The following is a 25,856-nucleotide window of genomic DNA, read 5'->3' as shown; positions in this document are numbered from 1 at the left end:
ATTATCCCTTCCATGTATCAGTGCAGATAATGGAGTGTACAATTATTATCATTGAGTTTGTCAACCAAATATTGAAATTGTGTAATAGAAACACAATTATTTGGATGGTCCTACCATTGTGGACTGCAGGCACATACTGTGTAAATACACATACACTGGCAAGGCAGCCGGTAATGGCACAGTAACTACAATGCCTACCCTACAGTGTCTGATTTTTGCCCTGTGTGAGATACTGGGCCTGACTCAGGACGTGCGCTAATGCCACCGCAGCTGCTACTTTGTACACAGCGGCTGTGCAAAAATATACAGATGTCGTAGCCACCAGGATTTGTATTTGCAAAGCTGCTGGTGGACGTCTTAATACAAACCATCACCTAAAAGTGGCCCTGGAAAAAGTTCTAGAAGTGGCCTCACATGGGCGGCACCAAATCAACTGTAGGCAGAGCCAACACCAAAGTAGGCAGAATTACTACGTCACTCTACCTGGAAACATCGGTGCACTGCTGCCACACACTGTACGATCGGGTGGCTGACTGCCCTATATGCCGGCACCCCACTCCCCCACCCGCATAGCCAGGGGCGGACCACTCCCCCCACTTCCGTCATGCTGGGGGCATGCCCACCGCTCCAGGAGCTCATGGGCATGCCCACAGTTCCTCTCTCTAGTGAATAAGCACAACAAGCATGTGAATGAGTATTTTCTTACCTGTATGATTTCTCTGCAACGGGGAACCTCTGATGATATAGATCCTCCCTGTACAAGAAGTGTCTTGAGTCGGTATTCCTTATTCATGCAGGAGATCAAATGGTCTGGAAGCCGCCTTTTAGCATAGGAATAAAGAAAATGTCATCATGCAACCGAGGTTCAACCACATAATACACAGTAACAGAAATTGTGGGGCAGGATAAATCCAGATGCCGGCATCCCTAACCCTCCCCCTAAAGCCTAACTCTTAACCCCTAACCCCACTACTTAGTGTCAGAATGCCGGCACCGGTGTTGGGACTCCGATGCTGGCATTCCAAGCGCCGACATACCGCACATGGGTATTTCAACTGTCTCCTATATAGACACATACTAAAAAAAATTAAATAAATTACATACAAACGAAACATAACCCCTTTAGCGCTCGCTAAAGGGGTTATACCATCTTCCTTTATTAGTAAACAGCGGTAATCTTAGATTAACCGCTATTTGTACAGCATCGCTGTCGCCATCTAAAAGATGGCGAGAGCGATGCGGGCCCCATTGCCGGCAATGGAGACCCGGCGGTGCCTTTCTGGCTTCAACGAAGCCTTCCAAGCACTGCCGGGTCTCCCTGTCATGCACATGCGCAGACGGACCGTCGCGCATGCGCATGACACTGGAGCCCGTCGCTGGCAGCGTTAGGCTGCCAGAAACCCAGCGGAGGACCTTGCTGAGGACTTCGACTTCGCGGGACCTCGCCGGAGGGGTAAGTATTACTAAATACCAGTGGAATTTTCGTTTGTATCACAGTGATACTAAACGAAAATTCCCGCTGGTATTTCCCTTCGTTTGTAAATGGGGCCCTAAATGATGTGGTGCTGTACACTGCCAGGCTTCTGTGGTCTGCAGCACAGCTCCTGATGGGAGTCACCAGCCATGGTAGGAGGAAGGGAGGGGGTAGCAGAGGTATAGTACAGATGGGGAAACAAGCAGAGGGACAAATGGAGATGGTGGCAGAGGGACAGATGCATACCTCCCAACATGACCCTCTCCAAGAGGGACACAATGCTCTGGTCCTGGACTTCCCTGGTAAGAGGCGGGGCTACAGCACAGTTCAAACTTCAAATAGGGGAGCCATAACAACTGTCATTTCACACGCTGCCAAACATCACTGGCTGGGACTCACTGGCAGTTGGTGTGACTCCCCTATTTGAATATTGGACTGTGTTGCAGCCCCGCCTCTGGAGCCGCCACCAATCATAAATCACCAGGGAAGTCCAGGACCAGAGCATTGTGTCCCTCCTGGAGAGGGTCATGTTGGGAGGTATGCAGATGGCAAAGGGGGCAGAGACAGTGGTACAGCAGGGGTAAGTATCAGGGCCACAGATAGAGCTGAACAGATTGGGAATATTGCAAAGGTATTGATGGAAAAATGGAATGAGGCATAGAAGGGGCAGAGGCACACATGGAGGGGAGAGGGGCAGAGGCACAGCAGATAAAGGTGGTAGAGGAACCCATTGGTGGGGGTTTAGAGACAGACATGGGGATGGTAGGAGCAGAGGTACAGCTGAGGAGGAAGTGAGTGCTTCTATCAGTCTAGCACAGCCAGGAAAATTAAGCAGGGGGAGGAGGAGAAGGGAGGAGCTGAAGGGGACATAGGGGGTGGGGAAACAAATAGAGAAAAGTGAAACTGCTAGTCTAGACACAAGGCTGACTGACGTCCCCTGCAAGAGTGGGGGAGGGGAGCACAATCGTCCTATCTAAAACCTTGCTGGATCTAATGAGCAAAACTGACAGAGGGGCCGATGGTGCTGATGATCCCAGCCCCAAACTGCTTCTCACAGGCAGACATGTGTCTGTGAGTGAGCAGTTGCAGCTGCAATCATCAGCACCAACGGCCCCTCTGTCAGATCTACACACTGGTACTTCCTGTACCTTCCTTTACTTACTACCCTCACTCAGGTTCAGCTCCATCTGTCATCCGCTCCTCAGTCAGTGAGTCCAGCCTCAGTCTCATCCCAGCCGGGTGGCTGACTTTACTTTCACTGACACTCTCCGCCGGACCTTAGCTCTGCCCACCTCGTCGGTCAGCCCAGCCCAGCCCCTTAACTCCACCCACCTCGTTGGTTAGCCTGGCCCTGCCTCAGCCCAGCCGGGTGAAAAAAGGTAATATCTGCCTGGCCTCATATATTAGCTGGCCGCCTGTCATTTAACACAGCACTATAATGGGAAGTGCGTGCATGCAAAAAAGTCAGCAGCCGACAGGCGGCCCTCAAGTGCATCGGCCCACCGGGAATCCTCCCGCTGACTTCAATGGCCAATCCGCCCCTGCGCATAGCGCTGCATGGGATCATGCATCGCATCCCCAGAACCTGCAGTAAGATCTGGAGGTGCGATGTCAGACCCCACGGGAGCGTGCTCTGTCTGATATCCTGTCCATACACTGTACAATATAGCAGCGATATTGTAACAATCAGTCGGATCAGCTGCTATATCGCACTGTGTATGGGCACCTTAAGCCTCAGCAACCCTTCACCCAATATGTCCAACGTTATCTAATTTCATACTCCCTCCCTCACTCCAATGAATGATGCCTTGATAAACCCACCCCTCTTGTCTCTAACACTACCGCCATGGTGCTCCACACGTATGGAATGCCACTGCTGCCACCAATGCGTTCTTGTATTATGCATGTAACTTGCGTTTTCTGCACTATGCTTTTTCCTCTGCAACTATATAGAATGCCTAGGCTTTAGGGGTCTATTCAGCAATGATTTTTTTACATAAAGATTGCGGAAACTATAATTTCCGCATTTTTTATGTAAATCCACTATTCAGCAATGGGATAATGGAGAAGATAAAGTAATTATCTTCTCCATTAATTCCCATCTGGCAGAGTACTGCACTGTAGGGATCAGCCATTGATCTCTACAGTGCTTTAACACTTTTTGCTATTCTGCAAAGCAAAAAGTGTTAAATTAGTTGAAAAATATTTACTTTATATAACGTCATCTCAGAATGGTGTTATATGAAGAAAACACATTATATTTCCCGAATCTTGTAACTCTGCCCAGTCTCCGTCCCTGCTTTGTGGTGACCGCCGACAGGTTAGGTCACTTTAGAGCAGGGGTGGGGATCCTTTTTTCTGGCGAGGGCCATTTTGAAATAATAAATATATATATCATTATTCGATGGCCTGATGCATGCCACGCCCTCTCCATGTTATGTCACACGGGGACGGGACCACAATCGCAGGTGATTACGGTAGCGGTGTGACTGTCTGAAGCGTGCAAAGGATGCTCCAGGCGGCACTGCTGCATAGATTCTGGCTGCATAGTGCCATTCTAGGCACCCTACTAGCCAGATAAGGCTAGCAGAAAAAAAGCTCAGAGGGCCACACCAAATGATTCCGGGGACCTTTATATGGCCCCCAGGCCTAAGGTTCCCCATCCCTGCTTTAGAGCATGTCAAACCTGCCTAAATTGAGGAAGAGGGTAAAAGCTGGAAACCATAGTAAATTATTTTTAAAATCCAGAAACCATATTAAATGCATTGAAAAAGCCAGAAACCATAGTAAAGACTTTAATAAATGTACTATTGTTTGCAACTTTTTCAATATATTTATTTACTATAGTTTCTGGCTTTTTCAATTGATCTAATATGATTTCTGGCTTTTTCAATACATTTACTATGGTTTCCGGCTTTTCTTCAGTACACTTTACATGCTTTCCGACTTTTTCAATACATTTACTATATTTCTGGCTTTTACCCACACCCCTAAATTGATTGTCATGTGTACATAGGCTTTATATTAGCCTGTATACATTTATATTGATGTGCTATTCTATTTAATATGTATGTAATACATTTTAAATATAAAAGCACAGAAATATGCATGTATACACATATCAATATAAATATAATGTATACAGGCTAATATAAAGCCTGTATACACATATCAATCACTTTGGACAGGCTGTATTTGGACTTGCCCATATGCGGTCACCTCAAAGCAGGGACGGAGACTGTTCCCGTGCGCATCACTGAGCATGCGCAGAAGCAGTAACAGAAGGGATTGTTTTCTGAAACCAATAACAATGCCTTCTGTAATATCGCGATCTTCTGTAACATCGCAGGGACCGCATGTTACCGCAATCGCTGTGCCTGCAGAAAATATTGCTGAATAGCTTACATCAAATTTAATAATTGATAAAAAATCGTGACAATGTTGCCCGATTAATATTCTGGGCAACATAGTCACTGTTGCTGAATAGACCCCTTAGTGTTTTGGTGGTATTGTATTTATAATTCTGGAATATTGTACATGTTGGACCTATTGTATTGTGCCCCTCTGTATGTATTGCACTGCAGAATTCTACAAATAAACAATAATAAAATGACATTTGAGAGTCCAATTGTAGCAGAAGTACAAGTTAGGACTTTGGCACTGAACAATAAAATCAAAGGATACAAAGATATGTATTAATTGGCCTTTGTCCAAGCTGCCTGTAGAGAATATAAATATCTTGTGTTCCCGAGGCTCTTCGGCTTGCTGGGCTGTGTATAATACTGACCCCTAAAAGAGCAGGTGAGTTCTGTACTTTATCTGTTGAGGGTAGTAGAACTAGAGACCATGAATTAGAATCTGTTTGGTTTCTATGGCAATTCTAATTGTGTAGCTAACAGTTTTAGTAACTTATGTGCCCTCCTCAGCATACATATTGCTGGTAATGGTATACATATTGCTGGTAATGTTAGGTTGGTGGTACTTCGGATGCAGTGTGTCATTTTATATTGTTTAAAAGATCAGAATAGTGAGGATGGACATGGAGCTACTTCAAAGCTGTTCTCCAGGTTCATGTCTTTAAGGGGGAAATAAAATGAAGATAGATTTTACATTTGTTTGCTGATTACTGAAAAATCTGCACATACATTTTACACTCCTAAATGCCTCCCTCACAATGACCTACATGGAAGCCTGATGTATGTTTTTGTTGATGGAGGCACTTTCCATGGTTTTGGAGTACTTTATCACTGCAGTTCATGACTACCAGGGAAATGTAACGATCGGCTTATTAGCATATATTAAGGCATGGCTATTCCAAACGGCTTGTATGGGTGAGGTAAAATAAGGCAATCATTATAGACTTCTGTGCAGCCGTACGCTTACTGATCAAATGACCAGTTAAATCCTCCATGTACTTAGATCTTATGGAAAAGAAAAAAAAAATCTGACATGGTAAATCACAAGACACACAACAAAAAAAGAATAAGGTAGGCCAAAGTGTTCAGCATTTGAACCATCCTAATCTACTAAAACCTGGTGTGTGGCTATCTCTCTGGGAAACCGTGAGATCTGTTTGGAATAATTGTTGCTTCATCTGTGTTTTTAAAATAAAGTATATGGCAATATAATGGTTTGATCGTTGCACCTGCTGCCTGGGGCACTGAATTAGGGGTGAGGCAACACTATAATATCAATATTATTATAAAATACACAACTGATAATAAATGGGGTATTTTACCATCTACTATAATTTGTGGCAATATTAGAAGTTGCCAATTAGCTCTGTGACCATATAAAAGCAGGAGGCTGTAGGCAGGGTGCTTTCATGGTTCTCTGAATTCTCATATCTGTAATTCTTTACAGTAGTGGGTTTATTCATTATAATACGCAAGTTTTTCCTAATGAGCACTGATGTAATGGTATCAAAACACACTGATAATAAACAATAACATCAAAACTACCCACCCATACATCTGTATTGCACGATAGATGCTAATATAATGTGTAGACTTCAGTATTCACTGCAAATCTTGAGTATTAGAAGGAATAATGCTCCCCCTACTGTATGTTACAGATATTACAAGTTACTTCTGATTTCTATGGGATGTATTAAATGAACATTACAGTGGTTATAGAACTCTACTGACAAGGACCAGATTAAGGTTTGTGGGGGGCCCAGGGCAACTAACTTGTTTGGGCCCATACCATTAAAATTGTCAATAAGGTATGCCTGCAGTTGTAATAAAAAGTATACTGTGTAAATACTTCCAGCACCACAAAGGAGTTATACACACTGGAATGGCCCCAATTCACACTATGCCACACAGACTCTAGTTCACATCTGTCACAGTGCCCCCATGCTGGTGGCGTAGCTATGTGTGGGGGTCCCTGTCCTATTGTTAGTTTGGCTGTGCTGCTGACTTATAACACAGTAACACTGTAATTGACAGTAGGGCGAGAATTACCCCATATATACAGAACTACTATAGATGGAAAGTGTTAACTGTAGTTTTATTTCACTGTTTGTTGCAGAACCAGTTTCTCCAAAGAGAAAACCTCATAAGTCTGGTAAGTTGTTGCTTTGTTTCCTTGGTTTTAAAATATAAATGATCTCTTAGAGAATTTATTTAAGGGAAGGGAAAAAAATGTGCGCAGTACATACAGTATAGAGTCTGACAACCACAATCTGTATTCTTATGTTAATTTTAAAATTATTTTCATTATAAAAAGCTTGATATTTCACCTTTTTTATCTAAATTCAGCAAAAAAAGTAAATGTGGGTTAGCAAGTGATGGCCGCAGTTATGTCCGTATGGCAGCCAGTAGCATTTACCCCCATGTGCCTTGCAATCAGTTTGACCAGAACACCCAAATCGATTTGGCTCAATGATCCATCCAGATCTAATGAAGTCATTTAAGAGATTGGAACAAGTAACTAGATTGCTACATGGTTATTTTAAGAAGATGTAGTTGGCAGCCTGACGTGCGGGATGCCGACTATCTAAATACCGGTGCCGAATTTCCGACAGCGTTGGGATCCTGCACCAGTATCCCGACCGCTGGCATCACGAAGGTAAGTATCACCAGTTAGGGGAGGGTTAGGGTTACAGTGCGGGGTTAGAGTTGGGCAGTAGGGGGAGGTTAGGAACTGAGGAGGGATAGGATTAGGGTGCGGGGAGGGGAGGTGTAGGCACTAGGGGGGAGGTTAGGTTTAGGCACCAGGGGGGAGTGTTGGGTTCAGGGAGGTTAGGCTTAGGCACTAGGGGGGAGGTTAGGTTTAGTCACCGGGGAAGGAGGGTTAGGGTTAGACTTACGTTGTCTACTTATGGGTGTCAAGATTCTGACTGTCGGGATGCCGCTGCCGGTATTCTGACCAGCGGCATCCTGACCCCCGGCAATCCATACCTAACCATATTTTTAAGAATTCCAGCACAGTAGGTTTAAAAGGCTCAGAGCTGAAGTTTCCCAATCCTAAAATAGGTTCTTACTACAGATCTGCTGGACTAAAATTACTCTGGAAAAATATCTTCTGAAATGTCTTTTTGCTTGCATCCTCTCATATATCCAAGATCTTGGATAATGTCAGGATTATCCTGCATTTCCAAGTAACACTGCATACACACCTCTATTAGATTATACTGGGTATGTGTGTGTATAAAGTGCTTATGTATGCACGTGTATATTATATTTGTGTGTAATTTTACTGATAGTGTGTAATATACTGTATAAATATAGAATTGTGTACTCATATTTTGCAGGGGACAGTCTGAGAATCCTGGATGGAGTTTCACATGTGGAAGTAAAGAGAGGGGAGCAGGCAAAGCTACGCTGTACAGTCCAAGGGAAACCCCCATTGGCTGCTTCCTGGGTGCGGAACAAGAAACCGGTAGGAAAAGTTGCATATGTGCTTGTGTGTATATTTCATAATTCGAATACCTATGACTGTTTCTATTTTTTGTCAGGAGAAATTTCCAAGAAGAAAATGAGTGGTGCCATTGTAATATGAGGGTGGGGACTGGGTGCCTTATGATTGAGGCACTTTGCAGTCAAATATTAATGTCACTGCATAATAGCTACCTTTGCTGTATGTAGATGAAATGCATGCTTTAATTTTCGGCCTTTTGCCTGTTTAATACATGGCTGCCGATTTACGTGTGTGTGTTTATAATATGTTTTGTATAAGGCTGTGAAGAGTGCCACAAGGGAAATGACACCGGGTGGGATTGTTAATCTGTCTTCCTCCCTCATACACACAGGACACTGGTTATAGTTAGATTAGACAAGCCTACAGTATGTAAATCCACAGTCACCATCTCTACATCTCTCAACACTGTATATTGAATTTTGAGGTCGTTGATGGCCCTGGAATATCAGTGTGGACATCCGATACAGAGAGCTGCTTGCTGATCCAACAAGTGAGTGAGAAAGACAGTGGCAGTTACACTCTCTGTGTGCAAAACCAGAATGGCAGCGTACAGCATCACACCACCCTAGCTGTTGTGGGTAAGTCAGCTTGTTAGACGAATACTTGCAATCTAAATCGTGCGGGACAGTGTGCAAATATGGGGGGATTTATACAAATTGTTCTATGAGTAAATGTACAAAGAAGATGCAGTTACCCACAGCAACCAATTAGCCCTAATATAATTAGTACTATCCTATATTTATAACGCGCCACAAGTCTGCAGGGCCTTACCAAGTACAGAAACCGTTTAAACAAAACATGAAAAAATTTACTTTTATAGTACGGAATATTACAGGACATGGACATAGTACATAAACATTGCTTCACCAGCAGTCATAATACTCAAATAAGCTGTAGAGTGTCAGAACCCAAAGGCTAGGTGCTGTTGCAGGCAGTGTGGAGGAGATGATTGTAAAATTGAGGGAAGAGGGCCCTGGTCGTGAGAGCTTATGGTCTAAAAGGGAGGGGCAGAAAGACCAGGGTGACATAGAGGGGAGAGACAAGGAGCATGGAGCAGTGGGTTATAATGAGAGCTGGAAAGCTTTGATAAAGATAGGTCTTGAGAGCCCGTTTGAAAATCTTTCTGCATGTTCAAGAGATCAGACAATGACCAACGACCAGTGGGAACGTGCGTCATTATCGTGCCTAGACGCGCCACTTTTTAACGATTTGTCGCAGGGTACACACCTAAAAGATATATCTGCAGATTGACTGATCTGCAGATAATGGTGGTTCATACACACTGAGCAATCATCATCTGGCCGCAAGTCCTGCTGGCCAAGGGCTACGTTTCGCCCCCCTCACCGTAGCCTCTGCAGCAAGTGTACAGGCAGTTGGCTGACTGCCCGTACATACAGCACGATGAGCAGATATATGTGTCATCTGCTGTGTAGCACAGCTGACTCAATATGTCTGTGAACAACGTTTTCACAGACATATTGGCCGACGGGCACACAATATATTGGCTGATCAATTGATCAGCCAATATATCTGCCAGTGTGTACCCAGCATTCGGATATAAAAATATGGCAGAAAAGGTAGAGAAGAAAACCTTGGATGAGAAAAATGCAAAATGTTGCTCTTTTTCTAACAATTAACTAATCTGCGGTTTAGAAAAACAGAACAAAGAAATGGTATGAGGTGGCGCTTATCAGACACAAGGTAATAAGGATTAATAACCTATTTTAATCACAATAAAAATGCAAAATACACATATCCTAAAACATTCACATGTACATATTAAATATCCAAATCGTAAAATGAATCTCAGCAGGGGCCTAAATGATGGCCTATATATCCTGATTCCACACGGTACTAAACATATAGGTGCCTGTGCGGTTTCAAATAATTGAAAGTTGATATTTATGTAGCCACAATGATTCTATAATGGGGGTTGGGGTTTGTTTACACTGCCTATGTCTGAGATTCCATTCCTAGATAAATTCTTTGTCCACCATCTTTTATTATGTAATGTGGCTAGATGATTAACCACCTCTTATATCACACAATCTGCAGAAGGGTGTGGTTGTGTGAATTACAGTAAGTCTTTAGCAGCTCACATTTCAAAGCAACTTGTTTTCAATGACTGCATTGTAATGGCACTTGCATATCTTGCTATGATAAATTGTTTTGATACATGTAGGACACTCCAGGTTCATCATATATCACCAGCTTCACAAATACCTTCAGGTTGTTTATCTTCATTTTTGCTTTATTACCTAATCATTTTAGATTGGATAGTGCATATATCTGAGCTTATTGAATAGCTGTACTGTACAAAACACACCCAGAACATTACTTATGTATACCTATGGCATACCTACAGTGGAGGAAGCCATTTTGTAAGCTAATACAATATTCATGGGAACATTAGTCTGAGTCAATATGAACTAGTGATGGTCTCTGTCATGTCACCAGACTGTGTTGAATTTATATGTAGTGTTCTCAGAGTCTTCTCTAGTGTGCAATAAATACTTACACTTTAAAGGGAATTTTTTATCCATGAAGGAAACTTTTTGGATATCGTAACTTTGGAATCATATGTATATTTGAAACATTTTGGGATCAATCCTATTACATGCGATGTACTCGCGGGTGCGAGTGTTCACGACAGTGGCCATGCTTGATGGCCGCCTGGATTCACCTAGAAGTGCTCGCTGCCCCATAGGGCTCCGAGTAAATTTAGGCGAAGTCTGGCTCGGATCCGGCAGCGAAGGGTGCAAGGTGCCGGTCCGTTGCTGGCGTTATAATGTCATTGCAACAGCAACTCGCACCCTTCACATATTTTTTTCATAGATTTTTTACATTTTTCTTATGCATTTAAATAAACTGACACTACTTTATTGCCATGCAGACCACCCATCTCCTCCCTCAGGAAAGCCCCTTATCTCAGCCTTGCAGCCCTCTTCTCTCACTCTCTCTTGGTCGGGGCCATGCTATGATGGTGGCAGTGCTGTTCTGAGTTACAGGATAGAAGTGAAGCAAGTTGAACAAGACAGTTGGACTCTGCTGACCAATACCTGTGTTAACACCTCCTATCATGTGAGTACAGGACTGTTGCCAGGAGAACGTTACCAATTCCGTGTACGAGCCTGTAATGCTTACGGAGTGAGTGAGGCTGGAGAAGAGTCAGACATTGTTACCATGTCTTCTACTGAAGGTAAGTTAATATTTTTGAGAATACTATACTGAAAAGTGAGCGCCTATTGTATTTACCTGCATTGATGTATGCGTGTAAATAACTGTGACATAAGGGGTGATGTATCAAACCGTAGAGAGGGAGAAAGTGAAGAAGTTGCCAGTGGCAACCATCAGCTTATCTCTATCATTTATCTAGCACAGTTTACAAATTGACAGAAGCTGCTTGCTATGGGCAACATCTCTACTTTATTGCTCTCGAAGGTTTGATGCATCTCCCCCATAGACGAGGCTAAAACTCATCATCAGCCAATCAAAGTTACTTTATTGATCAGATACCTGGCAGCAGCACATTTGTTAAATTGGCATTAAAAATACTTCAAACACCGCCATTACAGCCCAGGTTTTAAAGATCTCCATGCCTGAGTCCAGATGGTTAAATCAAATTGATTGAGATACTGATTAAGTCACCTGTGCTCACACATGGATTTCCTTAAAACCTAGACGTCAGTGGCCAAGTTTAGGAAACTCTGGCATAATCCATTAAAAATTCCAAAACTTTGGGAAGGTAGATACAAACGAGGTCAATAATCAAACAAATGGTCAAAATAACAAAAATGCATACGGAGCAGAACCCAGAAAGCACAGGTAGAGACCACATTAGTAGAAACTATCACCAGCAAAGAGGCCAATCCCTTCTTGCCTTTAAACTCCCTGGAGCCAGGGAACACGTACTCACACAGGGTGGTACAGCCGAGCAATGTGGTCATGTGACCACTGCAGTGTGTAACCTAGAATCCTGGTTGCTAGGTGACAAGCGGTTGAGATGCGTGGGTGGATGGTGACGGATATCTGTTCACATGTTATGAGAAAAATGGTTAATGACTACTTTGTATCCTGGACACAAGATTTACTACTTCTGTCTGAGACCAAGGATAAAAAAAAAATGATATCAGAAGTGAGCACCATACATAGATGTTGTTGCATAGTCCAATATTATGAATTTTTCTCTAAATCACTATACACTTTTCACTACCATTGATGCTCTGCTGTGTTTACCCTGCTACTATATTACCATTTCAGTAATAACCCCTTCTATAGCTATTGCCAACTTCACCAAGTGGTCACCTCTGTGTTAGTCTTCTGTTTTCCTCTTCCTCAATGTTCTCTTAAATGTACTCTTCCAGTGGAATCCATGTGACTCCTTGTTTGGTTGACCACATTTGAATAAGGGAGCATGAAAAAATTGAACAGGCCTCAGAGGAAGATCTATTGGGTTAGGACAATATTGGGTACATTGGAAGGGAAATCTCACTTTCTACCTCAGGGTCCTTAGGGATCCACAGGGATACCTTGGGTATAGGTCTTGGCTCCACAGCCATGGGCACCACAGAGTTAAAGATGTCCTCCCAGGATGCACCGGGCCCCCTCCTATACCCCGCCCCCAGGCCAAGGCACCTCAGTTTTCAGTAGGTGCCGGCCGGGAGCCGGTCATCGCAGAGGGGGGCTGTGTATAACAGCCCCTGAAGATCATCTAAGAGCGGTAGCATAGGACTGTCCAGCGGACGTCCATGCTACCGCTCCGACACCCCCGCCGGCGCCGACCACCGGTAGTGATCCGGGGAGCTCGGCGGGCTCTTGGGGGTTCCTGCTAGCGGAACCCCCGGGGGCCTGGGACTGTGGCCGGACCTACGGGGGGCAGCAAGGTAAGCAGCGGGCGTCTGCGGTAGGCGCCCGCTGAATCACAGTCCGGCGTCCCCAGGGCTGGGGGCTCCCTGGGGACGGCAGTATAGTGGAGCCAGGCGGATGCCTGCGCTCTCCACTAGACCACCAGGGATACGGGGCTGGAGCGTTGCGGAACATGCTCCAGCATCCTGGGGGGTTAATGGCCTGCCAGGGGAGGATGCCTTCCCTGTAGTGCACAGGAGGCTCCTCCCCATCACTGCTCGCCGCCGCCTAACTCTGAGTTTTTGGCGGGCTGAGGCAGTGATCCTCCTCAGGCCCGCCTCCCTTCATCCTCCGGCGGCCATTTTAGGTGAATGCTGTGGTGACAGGGTGCGGAGCCTGGGGTGCCCCTTACATACCTCTCCTCCAGTAAAGGTCGGCGTATGTAGCGCTATCACTGCCAGGCTGTAAGTCTGTGTAAGTGATAGTGCATTTAGTGCAGGGTTTTCTGCATGGTATGTGACTTTATGCTAGCGCTGTGTGCCTGATCTTTCACTGTCAGCCATTTTACTATCCCTATCTCTTCCTCCTGACCAGCCCTCTCAGTGCCAGTACTGTCAGTGTAGGAATTTACCTCACAGTTTTAGATATTTCTGTGAGAGGAGTGTCACATACCACTATGTCCAGTGAGGACTCTGTTAGAGGAGCACCTCTCCTATTTTCCTGCTCCAGATGTAAAGCAGGTGTGGGGGAGGGGGCGGTACTCCAGGATGGGTTATGTGCTGCATGTTTGGCCATCCCTGGTACCTCTGCTGTACCCAGCACCTCTCAGGAACCACCTTGGGCTTGTTTTGCACAAGCCCTGACTGTTCTTGTAAATAGGCTTGCAGCCCCTCCTACGTTTCCACAATTGGGATTTGCACAGCAGGCGGTAGTCCCGCCTCCGGTTCTGGGAGTTCCGGGACCGATAGTAATGCAGTGTCCCCCGCAACAGGTCCTTAATCAGGCTGACCCAGGTTTGTCTGATTCTGGGGTGCGGAGCACTCAGCAGGATCAATCCAGACCTGCTAAAAGACCGTTATTGTCATCCATCCGCTCAGGATGATGAGGATGACTGGTCGTCTGATGAGGGCGAAATTGTAGATTTTTCGGACACTGACACCCCTCAAGCAGAGGCTAAGTCTAGTATTTACATTCCAGGCCTCATACGGGCAGTCCGTGCGGCCATGGTAATTACTGACGACAACTTACCTGCAGCGCCTACTCATGCTTATTTTAAAGAGGTTAAAGGAGCTGCAGCAGTTTTCCCTCTATCTGGTCAGCTAGTTGATCACATGGAGGAGGCCTGGAAATCTCCAGGAAAAAGATTTCAACCTCACAAGCGTCTGGCACGTACTTATCCCTTGGCGGAAGATTACTTCACTAAATGGGAGTCTCCTCCTCAGGTGGATTCTCACGTTACGTGCTTAGTAAAGAGCGCAACTTTGCCTATGCCGTCTATGTCTTCTCTGACGGATACTACAGACCGTAAGGTGGAGGTGTGTCTTAAGTCCATCTATTCCCTTGCTGGAGGAGCATCTAGACCAGCTATGGCTGTCTGCTGGGTGGCCCAGGCTATGGAAAGGTGGGCGGACGCTTTGGAGGCATCATTCGCTTCTGAGGGTACCAGCGAACAGGTTATGTTAGTGGGTAACCTTCGGGATTCCGCTACGTACATTAACGAAGCAGCTTTGGACTTGAGCCTGCTTACTTCTAGGATTTCTGCGGCGGCTGTGGACGCTCGACGCTCCTTGTGGTTACGTTCGTGGAGGGCGGACGCTGAATCCAAGAAAGGCTTGGAATGCTTACCCTACAATGGACAGGTCCTGTTTGGACCAGCCTTGGACAAAATAGTAGACACGTTGGCGGCTGCCAAATCTGCGTGTCTACCCTCAGCCCCGACTCCGTCTGGGTCTAAAAATCCGTCCTTTCGGCCCTATCACTTTCCGAGACCTTCGGGTCCCAAAAAGACCGCTAAGACCAAGAAGCAAGCTTGGAGTACCAGACGTCCAGCTGCCAAGCCGGACGACAAACCCTCAGCCTGACGGGTTGGGCCTCCCCTTGGGGGATCCCAGGGTGGGAGGCCGACTTCTGCAATACGCCCAGTGTTGGTTCAAAACCACCACAGACACTTGGGTACGGGAGGTGGTATCTCAAGGATATGCCCTCTCCTTCCGCAGAAGGCCTCCTCATCAGTTCTTTGTAACAGCAGGTCCTTCAGATCCAACGAAGGCTCTAGCGATCCAAGAGTCGGTGCGTTCTATGCTTCAAATGGGAGTAATAGAACCTGTTCCGTTATCCCTGAGAGGGACCGGATATTACTCCAATCTTTTTCTGGTTCAAAAACCAAATGGATCATACCGACCTATACTCAACCTCAAGTCCCTGAACAAGTTTTTAAGGGTCCCTCGGTTCCGAATGGAGACTCTGCATTCTATTGTTTTAGCTATGCAGCCTGGGGATTTTATGGTGTCCCTGGATATTCAGGATGCTTACCTGCATATCCCCATTGCCAGGGTTCATCAGCGTTACCTCAGATTTACAGTGTTGGACCTCCATTACCAGTTTCAGGCCCTACCGTTTGGCCTTTCCACGGCTCCTCGGGTGTTCACAAAAGTAATGGCGGCCATGGCGGCACACCTGCGGTTGCAGGGAGTTCGCCTGTTACCTTACTTGGACGACCTTCTGTTGTTGGCAGGGTCGCCACAAGTCCTTTGCAGCCATCTACAACTGACAATATCGGTATTGCAGGCTCACGGCTGGATAGTGAATTGGAAGAAGTCCTCTCTAATTCCTTCTCAGAGAATGGTCCATCTCGGGGCATTGTTGGACTCTCAGCAACAGAGGATCTTTTTGACGGAGGAAAAGATAACCCTGTTGCAGTCCAAGATACGCAATGTTCTAAGCAGTCGCCGAGTGTCTCTTCTCTCGGCGATTAAATTACTGGGATCCATGGTGTCAACGTTCGACATGGTGGAGTATGCCCAGTTCCACTCCAGGACTCTACAAATGTTGATCCTGTCCAGATGGGACAGAAATCCCCGTCGAATAAAGACGCAGATGATCGGGCTCACTCCGGAAGTGCGCCTGTCTTTGACGTGGTGGTTACAAAAGTCTCATCTCAGCAGGGGACGTCCGTTTTGGATTTCGGATTGGGTCCTTCTAACAATGGATGCTTGCCTTCGGGGCTGGGGCGCTGTGACAGGCCCTCATGTCTTCCAGGGCCGGTGGACGTCGGAGGAATTGAACCTGCCAATCAATATATTGGATATTCGAGCAGTGTTCAGGGCGCTGCAGCAGGCAAGACCGTTCCTGCTAGGGAAACCTGTGCAGGTTCAGTCAGACAACGCCACCACGGTGGCTTACCTAAATCGTCAGGGAGGAACTCCTAAGCCAAGCGGCTCTAAGGGAGGTGTCCCGCATTCTGACTTGGGCAGAAGGCAATCTGCCGGCCTTCATTCCAGGTGTGCTGAACTGGGAGGCGGACTTCCTCAGCCACCACGATGTACACCCGGGGGAATGGTCTCTTCACCAGGAGGTGTTCCAACTCCTGGTGGACAAGTGGGGTCTTCCCGAAATAGACCTCATGGCCTCCAGACACAACCGCAAGCTGTGGGCGTACGGATCCCGAACAAGAGACACAGGAGCTCTCCTGGTGGACGCTCTGTCGGCACGATGGAACTTCCAATTCACGTACCTGTTTCCTCCATTCTCCCTGCTGCCTCGAATAATTCGAAAGTTCAGGCAGGAAGGAGGCAAGATCCTGCTGGTGGCCCAGAAGGAGTTGGTACTCTGATCTCCAGTGTCTATCCATCGACACTCCTTGGCTGTTACCTCAGAGGCCGGACCTATTGTCTCAGGGTCCTTGTCTCTACCCGGATCTGAATCGGCTATCTTTGACGGGCGTGGCTCTTGAGGCTTCCCTCTTGAGGTCCAAGGGTTTCTCTAGAGCGGTGGTCAATACCATGTTACATGCTCGTAAGCCGGCTTCAGCTAGAATTTACCACAGGGTGTGGCATACCTATTTTGAGTGGTGTCGCCCTAAAGCGTACGATCCTCACGAGTTTAGAATATCGAGAGTGTTGACTTTCCTTCAGGCAGGCTTGGATTTAGGTCTACGCCTTGCTTCACTGAAGGTGCATGTTTCTGCCCTGTCGGTTTTGTTTCAACGAAGGATTGCCACGCGGCCTGATATCCGTACCTTTATGCAGGGTGTCCTTCGCATCCAGCCTCCCTATGTCCATCCGGTAGCTCCATGGGATCTGGCTGTGGTTCTGAAGGCGCTACAGGATCCTCCATTTGAACCTCTGGGTTCTGAGGATCTGAAATGGCTTACGGCAAAAACAGTGTTCCTTTTGGCTATTGCTTCAGCCAGAAGGGTGTCGGATTTGGGGGCTCTTTCGTGTCGTCCCCCATTTCTAATTTTTCATTCGGACAGGGCGGTACTTCGTACCCGTCCCGAATTCCTTCCTAAAGTAGTGTTTAGTTTCCACATTAACGAGGAAATTGTGGTCCCAGCCTGTAATTCATCTAATCTCTCAGCTGGTGAGGCTTCTTTGGATGTGGTACGGGCTCTGCGGATTTACGTGGACCGTACCAGTTCTTTGAGAAAATCAGACTCTTTGTTCGTCCTATATGGATTTCATAGGAGGGGTTGGCCTGCCAATAAACAGACTTTGGCACGCTGGATCTGCATGGCGATCTCTGAGGCATACACTCACGAGGGACTCCCAGTGCCACCCTCTGTGAAAGCTCATTCTACAAGATCTGTGGGACCTTCGTGGGCAGCTCGACGTGGCGCCTCAGCTCTTCAGCTTTGTAAGGCGGCCACGTGGTCCTCTGTCCATACTTTCGTCAAGCATTACGCCTTTGACACATTTGCTTCTCAGGATGCTTCCTTCGGGCGGCGGATTCTCCTCTCGGCACAGGAGCGTCCCCTCCCTTGAAGGATACTGCTTTGGGACATCCCCAAGGTATCCCTGTGGATCCCTAAGGACCCCGAGGTAGAAAACAGGAGATATGGTAAGAACTTACCTTTTGTTATCTCCGTTTCTACGAAGTCCTTAGGGTCCACAGGGCGCCCGCCCTGACGCCCTGTGCTTCCGTAGGGTGTTGTTCTGGTCACCAGTTTCTGTCTCCCTTTTCTATGAGAATGTGAATCTCGTGTGTTCCAGACTTTCTTCTTCCTTTTTCCTCTCTCCCGGCCTATGGCTTGATACTAAAACTGAGGTGCCTGGGGACGGGGTATAGGAGGGGGCCCGGTGCATCCTGGGAGGACATCTTTAACTCTGTGGTGCCCATGGCCGTGGAGCCAAGACCTATACCCAAGGTATCCCTGTGGACCCTAAGGACTTCGTAGAAACGGAGATAACAAAGGTAAGTTCTTACCATATCTCCTGTTTTAATATAGTTCCATCTAGAGTGCTCTTTGTTTAGGAAGCAGGATGTCCATTGATTGCTCAGTAAGTAGGGTCTCTGCAGGTAATTTCAGTAGGTACAGAAAGCATAGCAGAGGAGAGTGAGCATTTCTTCTGTGGGATTGCTGTTGGCATATTGGGTATGTGGACACAGTGAAAACTTTCTTTGCTGGCCCATAGACCTGTGTGTGCTACCATTTTATAACCATAATATTGTGCAGTCAGGATTGTGTATGCTGGAAGTATACCTAAATAGGAAAGGTAAGAGGAACAAAGTTCCATCTGCAGTAAAATGTAACTTTTATTAATGAGCATTAATATGGTACATTAATTTCCTAAGAAAATAATTCTTATTGCATTAATAAACATGTACCCCAATGTAGAAATGTTTAATATAATGTAGTTATGTTGCTAATTCTCATTGTGCAATACTGTTGACAATTGAAACTTAGTATATCATATGAAATGCAAACTAAGAAGTGTAAATGTAAACTAAATAAGCTATGTATCATAAAGGAAATGCAGCTATTATATCAAGCTTTTTGCTGTTGTTAGTATTAAAAAAAAAAAAAAAAAAAAAGTAATTCCAGTCAGCACTGAGTATCATAATCTCCGATTTGTAGTCATGGAACTGAGTTGCTGCAATGCACACTAATACCCACAAGACTGCTGTAGAAGCCCGTACAAGAACAGTTGTGCATTGACTATGGTTATCATTGCTGAAAAAGGTCATTGCATATATATATATATTTATATTTATATTACACGCACTCTGGAGTCTTTTGATTTAGATGACAGGCTGCTGTGCACCCCGCTGCTGTGGATCTCTGTTAACGTGAGTTCTGCACTAAAGTGGAAAAATATAAATATATATATGTATATGTGTATATATATTTGTGTGTGTGTGTATATATATATATATAATATTTTGCCCATAGGTCTATTCATGTTATTTTGTGTGAACGTGGTTGCATGTGACAGGAGCATACTGTGATGGAGGCAAGTGGGCAGCCACAGAGTGGTGAGATTAGGCTGCTGTCACTCTGATATAGAAGGATTGTGGTGTACAATGCACTTTTGTATGAAACAAATTTCATACATCCAACTTGCTGCACAATAGGAGCTACATAAAGGAATTACATGTCCCACCACATTTACAGTAAGAGGGAGACCTACTGTATGAGGTTTGGACACTATTAGGCAGTTTAATAATGAGGTTCTGGTCTAAAAGCTTACAATAGTTACCAAATTGTGATGATTTGTTTGACTGCACTCTTTCACAAACAGATGGAGAGTCCGAGTATGAGGAACCCATTGAATACTCTAAGGTCTCAATTAACACCACTGACTCCGTGGATGACTTGTACATTAAGCTGGAGAAGCTTGGAATGTAAGTGTTGACGGACAATCTGGGAAGGGAAGCAAATTATCTTGGAACGCCGTTGTCAGGCTTCCTTACATGCAAAGTTTTGTTTTGTCTTTGCGAGTGACATGTTTAGTTGTTTCTGGTACATTGCAAATGATATTGGTAATGGACAAATAGTGTTTAAAACGTAAAACCTATGGTTAGGAGCCTATTTATCAAGCTTTTTATTCATAAAATGATGTAGAAACTGCAGTTTCTGCATAATTTTATGAATTGTTGCCATGTGCTAACAGCCTAATGCAGGAGATTTCATAGAAGTCTCCAAAGGCTTACTAGCACTGTAGATCGAAATCCACTTTGTTATGGGGACTATGGTGTGACCTCCTATGTACCAAACTCTGAACAGCAAAGCTTTTCTGAGATTGGATGGACCATAGTTTTAAGTCATCCTTAGATGGTGTAAACAGCTTTAAGTTATGGAGGCTTATTCGCATGAGAGGGATCTTACAATTCCTCTGCTGCTGCCATTGGCCGGCTCATGAATCTGACAATATGCGCAGTGTCAGATTCCCTTGGAGGACTCTTTCACAAATGTAAAGACTCCTCCAATATGCTGGGGTTCATTCTCTCAGGGACAGCCGTTAGCGCTACCACTGTCCAGCAAGATATTTTCATTCACGATACAAACTTGCTTAGTAATAGCGGCAGTGATGCGATTATTAATACATAGGCCCCTAGGCACAATGTGCCTACTAAATAGAATATTTTATAATAAAATATTAGTGCGTTTAATGTTTGGGGTGTCAAACTTTACATGTTGCTGCTGTTTCTTTATAGCATATGCCGGAGGTTCACAATCTCTGTCTTAAGGGCACCCCAACGGTTCAGGCTTTAGAGAGATCCATGCTTGACCCCAGGTGACTTAATTAGTACCTCAGTCAATTTGATTTAACAATCTGTGATCAACCATGGATATCTGTAAAACTGGACGGTTGGAGGTGCCTTGAGGACCGTGTTTGGGAACCCCTGGCCTATACAGAGATGATCTGTTAGGGGAAAAAAGACAGGAAGCAGAGCATGCTAAGCAGTGGCTCTTTACACCAGTCACTAAATAGCTGTGAATTGAAACTAGTTGTGCAGCTCCATCTAGTGGCCAAAAGTCAATTAATGAGCAAAATACATTGATTTTAGTTTTCCTATTGCAAATTAATATTACGAATTTAACTGTTATTTCTGACAAAGTATACACAGACGACTTACAAGTACTATACTTGTCAGCTTACAAGCAGTTTTTTACCACAACTTTTCTGATGTGCATAAATCTATTGTAAGCTTTTGAAAAACCATGTGTATTATACTGTACACAAATGCAATATATTTATTGTTGCTCAAAGTTTACTAAAGTAAAATATTTCTCTTTTTCAAACATATTTTTCAGTAAACCTATTACTACAAAAACATGCTGGTTATATCTGTCATTCCTCCTTTGTCTGGGTCTACATTAGTAAATACACATTTATATTTTTTTGTTGTGTTCTGAGGGCCTGATTCATTACGGATCGTGACTGCGATTATAATAACCATTACGCATGCAGTCTCACTGCAATAGTATGCTAATCCATTGTGATCCCTATGCCACCGCAGCACAACATAAGGACGCCCACTTTACCTTACACACATCCATAATCCTTAGCAAGACTGCGAAACCATCGGTAACATTGAGTATCACCGCAATCTCATGTACACTTGCACAAGGTCTGACCTTACTCTGGAATTGCGGTGAGTGCTCAAGCTATGTATGGCATCACAGTGGAAAATTTATGCACGCCCATGCAACTGTGTTCAAACACATTGGCACGGCTGCGTTTCTCTGACCACCCCCCCAACACCACCCACAAACGGCACTTCCTGTCAATCACTCTGCGATGGGTCTGCGTAGTCACCGCAATCGCAGTCCCAATCATAGTGGCTGATTCACGCACGTGCACTGCGATGCATGCACAGTAAGTAACAATCGGCCGATTGCGTGCGTATTAGCAGTTGCGATACTTGCTGAATCAGGGCCTGATACCTTATATGCTTCTAGGGGGGGCTACCTTTACAGTCTCCTTTAGTTCATAAACAGAAAAACAGGATACAAGTTGAGTTTATTGTGTAAGGTTTACTGTACTAGTGGATAATTATTCACATTGAGATGTCTTTTATTTCAATAGTTAAAGTAAAGCTGTAGGATAAATGGTCTTGTGCCAGCGAAATGTTGAAAATACAGAATCCGTAAGTGTAAAGTAGGAAAATACCATTTGAAGTCAAAGTACTGATAATTATATGAAAGATCATACATGCACCCAGGTGGGAATAAAGCATTTATTTTCCAAACACAGTGTGAATGAAATCAGGGCATGTAGAGAGAACACAGTAACAAGCTATGGACACATTGTTGCCAAAGAGATACAGTATAACAAAAGTGCTCTCAGACAGGAAGTAGACGGCCTACGCTTACATACACAAGGTTTATTAGTGAAGTCTGCGTATAGAGAAGCACTGCATGTATAAGATCGTGACTCATATAGGAAGCACTTGCACAATCTCAAGAAGAGCAAGTTTGTGGGTTGAAGGCATTATACAGATCAATTTGATACTAAATTGTTGCTTAATATTACTACTGTATATTCTTCAAACACTGAATAAACAAAAACAATTCTAAAACATCAGAGCCATAACTACACTTTTTGGTGCCCTGTGCCAGAAAGAGCATTGGTGCCCCCCTCCTCCCCTATTTTTCAAATAGGGACATAAAGCACCCGAAAAAGGGGCATGGCCTCATGGGGAAGGGCCAGGAAAGAGATGGAGGAGGCCAGGAGATGCTGGGGATAAATTAAGAGGAAGCTACAAGTGAGAATAATAAACATAAAATTGACAGGCCCAATGACAGGGGGGGGGACTCTCATCTCGCAACAAGTAGTTCTTCTGTGAATGTATGGTGGTGCTTTCATGCAAACTGAGGGGGTTTTTTTATTTTTAAATCTAGCGGACTACAGTCCCAGGCATCTAAATAAAAATAAACCCATCATGATAGCATGATGATGACCAGCAGCCTAGCTGGCCACATGTAGGCCCCAGGCCCATTTGGCCCTTAATCTGAACCCTGATTAAAATTATAAAGGATATTGTAATGCCAGTTAGCAAGGAGGTACTTTTTTTTTTTTTTTTTTCCTACTTCTCACTTACTTACTGATTCTGTGTTTTTTTTTTTGTTTTTGTTTTTTTTAACATTTCGCTGCCACAATAATTTTTTTTTTTTCTTTATAGCTTTATTTTAACAATTGAAGTAAACATGACATTTCAGTTTGAATAATTATCCACTAGCACAGTGCACCTCACACAATAGTCACAACTTTAATTTCTCTTATCATCCTTGGGGGACACTGGGAACCATGGGGTATAGCATAGATTAGGAGAGCCTGGATAGCAACTAGATTAATTTTTTTACCCAGCAGCACAGGCTTCCTCTCCCCTATACCTCAGCCAGAGAACCAGTTTTAGTTTGGTGCCTAAGGAGTGGGCACAGTTTTGAGGGATGCTAACTGCAGTCTCTGTTAGTCATTTTCTTTTATTTAAATTTATTTTATTTTCATTCACTGAGCAAGCAGCGAGTCAGTGTTATGGACACCCCCACTGCCACTCCACCGCTTCATCTGTTCCGGTGGCAGGAATACCAGGGACCAGCTGCTTGCAGAGAGCAGCATGTTAGTGGCTGCTTACCGCTGGTCAGAGAGGCGGCCGACAGTGCTGGGGGTGAGGTCCTGGTCGTCTCTGCACCCACACTAGACCACCAGGGAAGCGACTGTAACAAGGAGTGCTCATTATGAGCGACACTGCAACACACATTCCCTGGGGTCGGCCAGACAGGGGGAGGAAAACTTGTCCCGTTAGCTCCTCCCCCACCCTTTGGCGCATCCTGTGCTCTAGGATACCTGCCAAGGGCTGCTCTTCCTCCCCTCTGCAGACTCCGGGTGGCCATTTTCTCATTGCCTGCCTGCCTTGCTACAGAGCACCTGCCTCCCCTATCCCACACAACTGGGTGTTGGGCTGTAGTACCAGGCTCCTTTCTTCCCTGTTGCGGTTTGATTGTTGAGCACTCATTGCCCATTATTTGCAGTATTGCATTTATCCTTCATTGAACGTTTTCTGTGTGCCTGCAGTTAAGTTGTGCTGTTTTATTCTATTCATTTTCTTCCTGTGACTATTCTTTTATATTGTATTAACATTCCTTATGCTTTTTCCATAATTCCAGTACAACCAATGTTAGTGGTTAGTTGAGTTAGTGGTACATAGCCTACTTATTTGTATATAAGGTGCCCATTATCAATTTTTTACTACGCTAAACTGTTATATACTGTAGGGTACCACTTATTTTCTTAGGTGGTCCTTTAAACATTCAGTGTTTATTTTTTTCTTCCGATTACACACTTAATAATAATATATATTATTATTATTCCAAAGTGTGTAGGGGTAGTTCCTGGAACACATTCCTATGTCTTCCATAGTTCAGGCAGCGAAAGTCTCCAAAGAGGGGGTGCTGTGATGCACACAGTTACGTGTCAGAACTGTTCTGTGTCTATTTCAGTTCTGACCCAAGATCACAATGGTTTGTGTGAGACTTGCTTTGCAGGGATGCATTGTTACTATTGGCCACCAAGCTGCAGGCCTCTCGGCCAGCTCCTCCTTTACCTACAGCCTTACCTGAACTGGCATGTGTTCAAAGTTTCTCAGTCGGCCCAGGGCCTGGTGCAGGTACCCAACTCACTACAACAGAGGCTGGATCAACCGGCTACACAGAAGTTCCTCTCCTTTCAGGCTACGACTCAGAGTTGGCATGATCCTCGTGTATCTGTAACGTCAGATGTGGAAACATTATCTGTTCCAGCTTGCACTGTGAATCCTATGGATGTGGATGCTTTGGTCAAGGCAGCCAGGTCTGCTGTCTTACTTAAAGATTCTGACACCACGCCCATGGCGGAGGCATCCCTTTTTTAAACTGAAGAAAAAGTAAGCAGCAGTGTTTACATCCTCTTCTCAACTCTCCTGGCAAAGGCTTGGACACACCCTAAAAAGCGTTTCATAGTATCCAAACGCATTTTGAACTTTTACCCCCTCTCAGATGCGGGTAGGGCTAAGTAGGAAACCTGCGTTGGAGGTCCACATTGCCCGTTTGATCAAGTCCACTAGCCTGCCTATCTCTAGTGTAGTGTCTCTTAAGGACACTACAGATAGGAAAATAGAACATTTTCTGAAATCCATATTTTCCAATGCAAGTGCAGCACTTAGTCCAGCTCTTACTTCTGCTTAAGTGGTCAAAGCTTTAGGGCGTTGGGCGGACTTTCTTGAGGAAGGTCTTCGTACTGGTATTTACTGATCTGAGTTGCTGTCCAGGGTGGAGGTCATTCGTGAGGCCAGTATTTATGGAGGAAGCGGCCATTGACTCTGGCCTCCTTTCCTCCAAGGTCCTCTGCTTCCGCAGTAGCTGCCAGACAAGCACTCTGGTTGCGTACTTGGAATCCAAAATTGTTCTGGAAGCCTTAACTTTCTCAGGCCTGAAGTGGATAAAATTGTGGCTACAGTAGTGACTTCCGAGACAGCATTCCTCCTGTCAATGGAGCCTAAGTCAAAGGGTTTTTCCATTCTTTCCTTTTTTCTGCAGGGAAAAGTTAGGGGACAGTCCTACTTGAGGTCACAGGGCCCTTCCCCTAAAGGCCACCAAGCCTGGTTGATGTATCATTCAGCTCCCAAGCCA

The 25,856-nt window shown here is 45.0% G+C and overlaps 1 protein-coding gene across 5 annotated transcripts in view; it reads left to right on the top strand.

Annotated features, from left to right (window-relative positions):
- The window catches only part of LOC148525649 (myosin light chain kinase, smooth muscle-like), a 114,024-nt gene that overhangs the window by 68,985 nt on the left and 19,183 nt on the right, over nt 1–25,856 (top strand). For all 5 annotated transcript variants that reach the window (XM_088470679.1, XM_088470681.1, XM_088470682.1 and 2 more), the window contains 5 exons: nt 7,007–7,042; nt 8,232–8,359; nt 8,823–8,976; nt 11,292–11,597; nt 19,984–20,086. In XM_088470679.1, the coding sequence (XP_088326805.1) occupies nt 7,007–7,042; nt 8,232–8,359; nt 8,823–8,976; nt 11,292–11,597; nt 19,984–20,086 (727 nt within the window). The remainder of the gene's footprint in view (nt 1–7,006; nt 7,043–8,231; nt 8,360–8,822; nt 8,977–11,291; nt 11,598–19,983; nt 20,087–25,856) is intronic.

Source organism: Taudactylus pleione, unplaced genomic scaffold (assembly GCF_031769625.1).
Source record: "Taudactylus pleione unplaced genomic scaffold, aTauple2 ptg000102l, whole genome shotgun sequence".
Classification (NCBI taxonomy): Eukaryota; Metazoa; Chordata; class Amphibia; order Anura; family Myobatrachidae; genus Taudactylus; species Taudactylus pleione.
Note: the sequence above shows the minus strand (reverse complement) of the source record. Positions and strands in the feature narration are given on the sequence as shown.